A 10,924-nucleotide genomic window follows, 5' to 3' on the forward strand; every position below is an offset into this window, starting at 1 on the left:
AATGCAATGTCAGAATAATTTTGCTTTGCTGATGCTAGTTTTGTGAACTAGCATATATACACCAGCAAAAACACAGTTATGTTTGGGTAACTGTCTCTATTCTAGAGCTCAGAATAATGTAACTGTCAGTAAAAAATCCTACCTCTAACTGATGCAGTCAAACTGGTATCAGTTTTACAAGTAGATCGGGCCTAATTTCTACAGAACCCTCCTGGGTTCATGCCTATTACATTCCATTTCTTAATGTCATTTCCTATTTATAGTTACTTCCAAATATCCTATAAGTTTCTATATAGTATGGTTGCATCCTCTTGTACACAATTATTACATTTATTTTTAAAGGGATTCTAATTTACTTGCTTTCTATAAAAATTCAAGTGTTGCCAATCAGGAAGTAGCTCTTCTCAAAATATCTACAAAGCTTACCTCTGAGAAAAGTAAATGACAAGCCTTACATAAAGACATTGAGCTGTTTGAATCACAAAATGCCTGCAAGGCCAATACATATTCCAACAGGAACACATAAATTATAATTATGGCAGCAGTCTCCTCCAGTCTAAAGCACCGTAATAATGGTCATTGATCAACGCTATCTCGATTGCTTTAACCAGCAGCTCCGGCTAAGAAATGTTCAACTGCCAAGATGTGGTCTGGAACATTTGCCTGCATTTTCACAGGATATCTAAGAAAAAAAATTCTGGAATCTGACATTTTGCCATCCGAAGGTACATCATTTCACAGGAATGTGATGTATACTGCACAGTGCATACATAACAAAACAGGATCCTACTAATAATAAATTAACTAAAGTCATACACTTAGTAATCTTCTTCATACCAACAGTATTTTGATTCAGGTGAGTTTCAATTCAGGTACCAAGCCAACCTTCGCAAACACCATGCTCAAGAACATGAGCAGCTGAAAATGTGGAATGGGTCTAGTGGAAAACTCTCCAGCATTCCTCTGTATATGTTACGGTGCTGGAGACCACCACAAGCATTCATGGTTGTGCGCCCAAAGTCACAAATGAAATCTTTGCATTTCTTTAGATCACCAATGCTGCAGTGAGTCACTACACAAGAATGAACGTGGCACACCAAGATTCACAGAAAACATTGTGTTTCTTTATCCTCACAGTTTTAGGATTTTTTAAAATTTGTTTTAAAGACTTCAGCTTGTTGAATGTCATGGGTGTTCTTTTCTTTCATTTTGTTTTGATGGTAATTACTGCAAGAGCTCTCAAAAAATAGCTAATGATGCAATACCAAGTTTCTAATCCATCCTATGAACATATATGTTATTGCAAGCTGATAATTTTAACAGTGTGGAATTTCTTGAATGTCAGCATCATCCTGTGGAACTACTAATGCACGAGGCTTGGCTCTTACAAACACTTAACCATTCATACCTTTCGGTTGCTTGATCATTAGTAGCTCAGAATGACCTTGTCAAAACTCGACAACTAATACAAAGTTCTACCAGCATGTGGATATTTTTATGTTAGAAGGCAACAAGTTAAACATTAGGATGATGCCCAACTTATCAAATTATATAAAGAAATGGCTGGCCACAACAGATGCTGAACATCTGATGAAAAGTGCTGTGTGTACTCATTACACATCAAAATCAATGAGTGCTGAAGATGACCAGAACTTTCTAGGAGACACTCAGTACTTCAGAAAATCTGTTTCCAGATCTACCCTATCTGTCCTCAACGACACCTTCTTAAAATTACTCTCTTAACCATTCTTCACATGGGATTGTTTTTATTAATGGTCTTTCCCCTTCCCTCAAGTAGTCTATCTGTTTGCAGTAGGCTGAAAACAGGTAATTCAGTAAGTCGATATGAACTGAAAATTTAACTTTAAAAGTATGATGATATTATGGCATTAAAAATAAAATATTTCACTTTTTCTTTATAAAAAGGAAAGAAACAAAAGAAAAAACACGTACAGTAAGAAACACTGTGTTAAGAGACCAGTTTGGAGGAAATGTGAGAAGGCTAAAAGTTCATTCTGCACATTTCTTAAAGTCATACAGGACCTTCAGTTATTCCCTCTAGAGGCAGGCCAGTAGCATTATCTGCTGTAGGTCTCTCTTCTTTCTTCACAGGGTTCTGATCTAGCAGGCTGACGTAAGATTTGTGACAAGCTGTATTACCCAAAGGAGGGTAGTGTTGTCTGTAGCAAATATAAGCAAAAATGAGGCCAATGATCCCTCCAACGAAAGCATCTAGATAAGAAAAGCAATAAAACCAGAAGTATGTTACCATGGAAAGGACAGCCAGTAGTGACAACTGTAAATAAAAGACCTTTGGTTGACCTGGAAGTGTTTAATCCAGAAAAGGTGAACCTCAAATTTTCATAAAGAATTTGGAGCCGAATACCACAATCACGTAGAACACATAAAATCAATATTTTCTGGGGGACATCTCCAACATTTTGAATACCCAAAATGTAAATGGTTGGCTATGATTCAGGAGATGAACAAGGGAAACAGAATGGTTTCCATGGGGCATTAAACATTGATGATGTTCCAGCTCACTGCTGACCAGCCTTTAAGGGTAAGCAACCCACACATCTTCTTTCAGTTTGCCATGATTTACAATGACCACCACCAGGATTTGTATTTATGAACAATACAGTTGAACTATGCTGTTTACAGCATCCAGAGCTCTCCCGCTGACAGGTACACCTCCTACTATTGCGCTGAGTACAGTCTGCTCCTTGTCTCTGCCTAACTAACCCCAGGGAAGATGGCAGCTAAAATGCCACATCTACTTTTGACTGTTTTGTATTCCAGAAGGCATTCTCCAATGCAGACAGGGAGCAGGTAGGACGTAGGATGGAAAATTATCTTCCTTCAGGAAGTGGGCCACTGTAGCTACAATTCATTTCACTTGCAGCTCCTGAAAGGCCCCTCAGAAAGACAGCTGTTAAGAACAATTTCAAGCTGGGTGAATTCTTCCTAAAAGCACCTGAAAGGTCAAAGACTAAGCATGCTTGTTAACTGATTTAACACTTTTTTAATATCTTTCTTTGATGCTATTTACTATCCCATACTCCTACCAGAAAATAAAATAAGATAAAATAAAATAAGGCCATTGAATGAGATATTTGCAGCTCTCACACATGGGCAATTTTAAGTTTTCCATGGAAACCGCATAGCACCTGAAGGGTAAGAGGATTTGTTCTGTTGTCAGGTTCTCCTTGCTTCTTGCTAATATACTTGCCTGATCTTGTGTTTCATTTTCAAGCAATCAGAGCAAAACTTCACTGAAAATACACACTGAGTTTGAAAGCCTCAGATTCGAACACAAACAATAATGAAAGTGAGGCAAAAGGCACTGGCTAGGATATGACTTGACACCATGTTTTATTTTAACAAGGCTACTAAGCACCATATCATCTGTGTATACCCGTGTTTCTGTATTTTACTTTCAGTTACAAAGAAACCACAGTGTAATAAAAATAGCTAATCATTGAGTTTAATGACAAAGAAGGGTTAATCAATACAAATTATTTTTGTCTAAAATAGTTAAATATGGATTAAATGCCCTAGTTTGTCAGCCTAGTATATATTAGGACAAAGGGCATGTTGTTCAATTTTCAGTGGGTAATAAATGGCTTGTAATCATTGGAGGAGTGAGATTCTAAAGAGTCTTTTAGCAGGAATAGCTAGGGCAAGAAAACCTGAAAAATTTAAGATTGAGACGGATAAATTTAAGAATGTGATTATAAGTCACAGTTGTCTGTTGAGGAAGAGGACTAGACCAAACAACCTAGGATATCCCTTCTAATCCTGTGTTCTCTTCCTACACGCAAAAGGACATAACAAATCTATCACAAACAAATGTAGTAGAGACTCAAATAAGATTTTAAAAGGTGATTGTGCGTACACAGTATCTGCAAGCAGACAGAAGGTTATCCTACTCATACTGGTAGCTGACTGATTTTGTACCATTCGGACTGTCCTTGTCAAACTGTCATGGTACAAAAGGTACCAAGGGCAAGAATTTTCACTATAGTATACTATTACAGTATCAATCAACTAGTAAAATATATAGTTATTATGACAAGATTAATTTTCTATAAACCTGTGTTGGCTGCAATTCTCAGATTACCCTCCTTTAACCATGGTTGATTGAACCCTGTGTTCCAGCTGCTTTTTTATTTTGCTTAACAATGAGGTCAAGCCCACGATTACTCTTTTTAATTATGGAGAAACACCAGATTTCTGCCAGTCCTCTGTAAGTTCCCCAGTATTTCAAGACTTGCTGAAAACTTGCCTAGATAATTTCTTTCAATATACTTACATGCAAATCATGCAACTCTGGGCCTCAGTTTGGGCACCACAGTAATATAAATTCACTACATGATTTATGCCAAAGATTTCTAGCTTACTGACCTTGACTGGGAGTACTGAGCAAACACACAGGCAGCTATTTTGACTCCTGTTTTTGAAGACAACAATTCTGTGTTTTGTTTGAGCTCATGGTAGCCACAGCTTCCTTTTTTTTTTCTTTTTTTTCCCTTTGTCCATAAAGGAAAAAGAATATTCTTTCAGTCTCAGTATTTATCTTTACTTTTTTTCATACAAAATTTCCACTTATTTAATGAGTAAATTAGCATTTTTCAGAGTTATAAGCCTATACAGAGATCTAGGGACTTAAAAGGAGTCAATACATTCACGATTCATGGTGAATATTAGGATATTTCATTAATACCAACACTAAGATCTTGAATACTACATTTTCCAGCCAAACTGAAGGGAGCTCATAAAGTACTCATAATATTAACATTCTGAGCCCACTCAATGGCTTTTAATGTAAGGATACTCCGTCTTTCACCTACAGTATGCTAAGTCTTGGACATTATATTGATGGTCCTTGTTCATTCCCCACAGCATAGTTAAGAGTCTATCACAAAGCCACCATAAGTAATTTAACACAATCGATTGACTCTGCTGAGCATAAAAGATGAGGCCTGAGCTTCCGTGCTGTATATTGCAGAGTGAACTAGTCTCTCCCTTGGGAATGCAGTTTTTTCAGGTAAAAGCATAGGTCACCTGCAGGATAATGTCTGCCAGCCCTGTTCTTAGCTTGGGAAGAGCTGCATTTTCAGCTCCATCTCCTTAAACTTCAAAGACAAAAATATAAGCGACTGTAGTGGACATAGTCACAACCCCTTGGGTGTAGTTTTCTTCTGTCATATATAAAATAACCATACTAATCTGCCTCATGGCACATGTTTCAGTACAAAAATAATTCTTACTCTTGGCAAGAGATAGTACAAACTGCAAATGTGTTCAAAACTTGAGAGTAAACCTGTACACTCCTATTCACATTCATTTACACTCCTCTCGCTCTGTTTTTAACAGGGAGTTCAAACCAGCCAAGTGTCACACATTGAGCATGAGCTTCGTAACTCTGTCGTCTGTCCCGCCTGCCAGCCTGGCGAGGCACGCACCTCACATTCAGCAGCTTTGTGCTGGAGGCTCTCTCCGACTCTGAGTGTCGGTGAGCAAAGAAGAGTAACGAGCCCTGTAATAAGACAAGGCCTCTGCAGGAAACCAGGAGACTGCTTAAGAACATGTCAAGGTTAATGGTTGGTGATTAAGCAGCTATAGGAGAACAGGATGCTGCACGAACACAAAAAACAGAACAAGAAAAAGCATGGATGAGTCTTGCTCTGGTATGCTGACTGCAGTTTGAGATAAGAAATGCTCAGTGGGACAGAGAGATGCTGTACTTAATTGAAACTATGTAGAGGAACCAACAGAATGATACGTCTTAGAAAACACGTAAATAATATATAACCAGTATGAAGCAGATGATTGAAAGGAGCGCTCAGGACCTTGAGGGGAGTATAATTTGCAAGGCCAGCAGTACCATACCAGCAATACCACAGAAAGCCAAGATGACCTACGTAACAGTATCAGAAATACCAAGTCTGGTATTTCTCATAGGAATATGGGGATAAACAGGGAAAAAGTAATTACAGGCTGGTTTACTTAGGAGGAGACATGAGTGGAGAAAGGCAGGTACAAAGGCGGCGAAAAAGAGGGTCAAGAAATGGTAAAAGAAATAATAGATGGTAGGATTTTCTGACAGTGAAAGTGTAGATGCTGACAGACAGTAGTGGACTGACCTATGGATGCTGGAAGGAAGCCATGTGGACAACCTGCCAGACTCTCTACCAGGTCCGTGTCTGAAAGACTCCGTGTGGGAGGGTAAGGTGTGGTATAATTTTGACTTAATAGAATGAAGTCATAGAATTGTAACTTAGTAATATAAGTGTGTAATTAGTAAATAGCATAGCCTTCTATATCCGCTACATCTCACACCTGAATTTTAAAGGACTCTGAGACAACAGTCTTCCTGTGACAGATGGTCCGACTGTTGTCACACTCCGGAAGTGCCTACCGTGAGGGAAGAGAGGATGCTGCGGCATAGCCCTGAAGCTATGAAGGTCAGTGCTAGTTAATTCAACCTCACTAAGAAACCTCCTGAAAGGTATCTGCTCTAGTTACATTGTATTATAACAATGCCTCATTACATGAGAATGCTCACATAATATGAAGATTCGAAGTTTCCACTAGAAACAATAAGAAGTAAATGAAAAAGAGATTAGGATTAAGCATCCTTCAGACTGTTGATGCTTCACTTAAGAATATCCCCTGTTGTTCATTATATGTAGACTTTTAAGGATGCAGGTTCATCCAAGAGCAGACATTTTATACAACTCACCCACATATCAAAGGGTCAAATGCTGATGTTAGAGTCTTACAAGCCATCTCCCATTCTGTCAATAACTGTCATTCCCTCACAAAGGTAAGGTTTAAGATTGTGTGGCAGGTTTCTTTAGCTTTGTGGATGTACTTTATGATCAAGAAAGACACTGCATGCTGCTTCAGTGACCCACTCATCCATATTGAATGCATTCAGCATTTATTTGCAGTTACAAATTAACGAACATGCATTGGTACCACATGTATGGTACCATACTGAATCCATCACGCTAACATCCAGACAGTATAACAAAATATCAGCCTTGAAATATTTGCAGCCTATAGCTATGGAAAATAATTTTTAATAGGATGTAACAAGAAGATGAAACATTTCTCTTCCTTAAGTAGGACCTGACTTTGGAAAGCATGGAATTGATACCATGGGAGCAATTACAATCTTGGCCAAAAAAATTAAGAGAACAGAAAACATCAAACTTTGCAGCAAGGTTTTCAGTGTGGGCAGAATCTGTTACAACCTGTGCTATGTAGCTTGGTATGCAATGTTTCTATACTTCTCAAGGAGGGGCCATGAACACACCTCATGCCCAATATACTTTGATTTAAATGAACAACAGTGTATTACATCATGTGCATCAAATGACCAGAATGTAGACAAATGACTGAGTGCATCTTTGCAATGACTAGCTACACACAGATGCTTCAGTCTAGTCTAATGCACATGCAACCACATATTAGCAATTACTCACGTACCCAACAGGTACCTAGCAGGTACCTGGAAAAGCAGTAGGCAAGGACTAGGCCACATGACAGAGCTACTCTGATGGGCCAGATCCAGCCTACAGCTGGTTCCATCCAAGACAGCTATGGCACCGATGTATATTTGTAAAGAATGACGATGTAAAAAACCCACTGATGTAGATTTGTATATAAGTATGATGATGTACATTGTGTGTATAAAAATACAGAACGGTAAAGGTCCCCTGCAGTATTTTCAGACATTGAAAACCTCATCATCAATCCAGGAGCAAGGAAAATCTAGCATACTATCATGTTGTAACTCATGTAATTTAATGAAAAAAAAAATCAAAGAAATACAAGGCTAATAAAAAAAAAGTAGAAAAAAGGCATCTCCATGGCTCACCTTGCCAGTGATGCTTGTAATCACACATACGTGACAGGGCAATCATCATGGCACAGTAGAGCGGGAGAATTGCTGCACAAAGCCGCCAGCTCTTCCCCCGGCCATTTTCCGTGAAGCAGTGTAACTTTCCAGCTAAGTAGAAGGTGGTAAAGCCAAGGCCTGAAAATGCAACTGATAAAGAAAAACACAGAGTTACAGTATTTTGTCATTAACACTGTGTGATACTATCCCTTAAGATCCTTTAAGATCTGACAGCAAGATCCTTCTACTGCGGAGGTGTCTTAGGTGTCTTGGACTTTCTAGGGTGATATTAGGAGCTAAGGTAAGTTGAGAAGACCCATCTGCAAAAAATTGAGGGAGTTTCACAATTTGAATGGTGATTCCTATGTAACCATATAAATGATGCTATTATAACTTAGTATTTTAAAGGTATGTAGCAAATTGCCTACGTATTTTTTTTGTTTTCTTTTTCTTTTTTAATAAAGCAATCATGATCTTACAAACTTTAAAAAAACACAGTACTTTGGGGGCTGAATGGGAAAAGGTAGTCTCCCACGAGATCCATGATCTACGTACGTTCTCCACAGCACTGGTGTTATCTATGTAGCAATGCAAGCAATCAGGTGAGCAAATGCTGCAAAGCAAATCTACTTCCTTCTCATAGATACTCAGCTTTCACAAAATCTGACATGTCTGCAGATTCTGTGGTACCTCTAGATATTCATCTATCCAATAGCAGTTGGATTTTTTGTCCTTTAGCAATTCACCTTTGTCCTCTTGGAGGAGACATCGGCTGTGAAAAGAATCCCTGATTTTATTTGCACATTAAATTAAACATTTAGGCAAATTTTAACTTTAACATGCTTAACTTTCAGCACGTCTTTCCTGATTTTAGACCTATTCTAAAAAGTTAAGGTCCAAAACGGAAAAGGATTCAGTCAGTTTGTACTGCAATTGAATTACATTTAAATGAGATTTTTAGGTTTCATTAACCTGTGTCTATAGAACATGTTCAACTGGCAGTGACAACAGAACTCAGGCACCAAGTTTCTGTACTGAACTTCTTTCATCTTGCAACTGTACACCTTCCAGAGAGATGCTGGATGGATTTTTTTTTTTTTTAAATATGCATTTTTAAATTTTTCTTAAAAACATTTAAACATTTTTTTTGCTGTAGGAAAATTAGTGCTGTGGCTGAACAGGGAGCTCTGTGAAACATAACTTCTATTTTCTCCACAAATGTCATACTCAATTTTGCTCCTGACTGCAGAGATCAAAATAGAATATAAGCATGTAAAGCACAGATAACAAAACTGTAAATATTTATCCAAACATTTGAAATCCTTTTTCTGACTACCTTTATACTTTTTATCTTTGTGATATCTAAGCACCTGTATAAGAGGTAGTAGGTCACATTCGTAATACAAAATTCTGTTCTAATTCTGCTATCAGTGACTTTAATGGTAAAATCACCATCACTGCTGGGTCAGACATGCATCTTTTTTCTAATCTCCTGCTAGGGCTTTTCAAAAGCCCTCCTCCTCATGTTCCCAAATGCTAGATGTGACAAAGTAATTACTTTGTGTTCTGCTGATAAATCTATGGGATGGTCAATTTTAGCTGACAGTACGATGGAGCGGTTTCATAAGTTTATACTACACAGTTGTTTGAATGCAATTACTCAAGATTTGCATTTCATCTTCAAACACACAAATAAATCACTTCTTTAGACTGGACGTGGCGGAGCAAGACAGAATGCTGATTAATCATCAAACCAGTATTTCAAATATATTGTTTCCTAGAAGGTTTTTCAACCAGTGCCGATTCTGTACTTGTCAGAAGACAGTGGGAGACAAACTTTAAAGTATAACAAACAATTCTGAATAAATAAAAGATTTCTTGCAGACTGGGTTACCTTCTTGCGTACAGACCTTTGAGAGTCATATAAACTTGCTTTACCTTTCAGACTATCTATCAACAAGAAGAAATCATTTCTTCTGACATTTCTATGTCATGGTATTCTTGAAATGAATGTATTTTCCTAAGAGTAGCATGTCTTACACAGAAATAGGCTGTAAGATGCACAGTCAGAGCACCAGGCTATAGCCACCATGGAAAAAAAATCAATCTATAGTCCTGACAACATACCTCAGAAAATTGGAATACCCCCCCTCCCTTTTCAAACATCCTCTCCAAATCTTATTACCCAGTGTAGACTGACACACTTAAAACAAAAATAAACATTTCTTCTTCTTTCCAGTGTACACTTTCTCTTGTGCCTCTTACATTTGCTAGATTAGCCACTGGAATATGACAAAAGACAACACTGCTCTCTTTTGTGCTCTTCCTGTTGCACTAGATAATTTTTGTGACACTGTCTTCTGTATCAAAGACCTGCAGCTCTTTACAGGGGGGTTTTTTTTTGGATGGCTAACAACACACATTCGCATCTGTGTGAGCAGACATAGGGTGGTCCATTCTGCAGACATGTATAAACTTACCTGAGACTGCAAAGACAGGACTCGTCTGCAACATTCCATCTTCCAGTTGAGTAACTGGAGTGAACAAAACTAAATCTGTCTTGGGATATTCAAAATCAAGTGCAATCCTGGAATGAATATTTTCAAATACTTCCTCTCAAAAAATTAGTTTTATTTTCATATTTCCATTTTCCATCCCAGGTTATTATTTTTCAGATCTTTAGAAGAAGATGAACTGAAATCTGAAGACAGTATTCCCAGGCAGAAGCATCAAGTGCTTTGTCGCTTCATTTTCAGACAATCTACAATGCCTAGCAATTTTGAGGGCTTAAAGAAATATTGCCCAAACTATAGTGTAGGTGTTCAGTTCACACAAACTTGTATTCAGGATTACTAGCATTTGCCAGGCAATTTTACTTGCAGTTGTCAGTGTGGTAGACAGCAGCAGCAGAGTTAGCTAAATGGGCTTTAGAGCAAACCTTGTGATATTTTTAAAAAATTATTTCCCCAGAATTCATTTTTATCAGGATCTGCCACATTTCCAGAAGGAGGT

General features: G+C 37.9%; 1 protein-coding gene across 1 annotated transcript in view; it reads right to left on the minus strand.

Moving 5' to 3' along the window:
* Positions 1-2,032: 2,032 nt before the first annotated feature.
* PPAPDC1A (phosphatidic acid phosphatase type 2 domain containing 1A) overlaps positions 2,033-10,924 on the minus strand; it is a gene marked incomplete at its 5' end in the record, with an annotated part of 39,193 nt that continues 30,301 nt past the window's right edge. The window contains 2 exons of the mRNA XM_009325896.1: positions 2,033-2,232; positions 7,892-8,062. Coding sequence (XP_009324171.1) covers positions 2,033-2,232; positions 7,892-8,062 — 371 coding nt within the window. The remainder of the gene's footprint in view (positions 2,233-7,891; positions 8,063-10,924) is intronic.

Source organism: Pygoscelis adeliae, unplaced genomic scaffold (assembly GCF_000699105.1).
Source record: "Pygoscelis adeliae isolate BGI_AS28 unplaced genomic scaffold, ASM69910v1 Scaffold4, whole genome shotgun sequence".
Lineage (NCBI taxonomy): Eukaryota > Metazoa > Chordata > Aves > Sphenisciformes > Spheniscidae > Pygoscelis > Pygoscelis adeliae.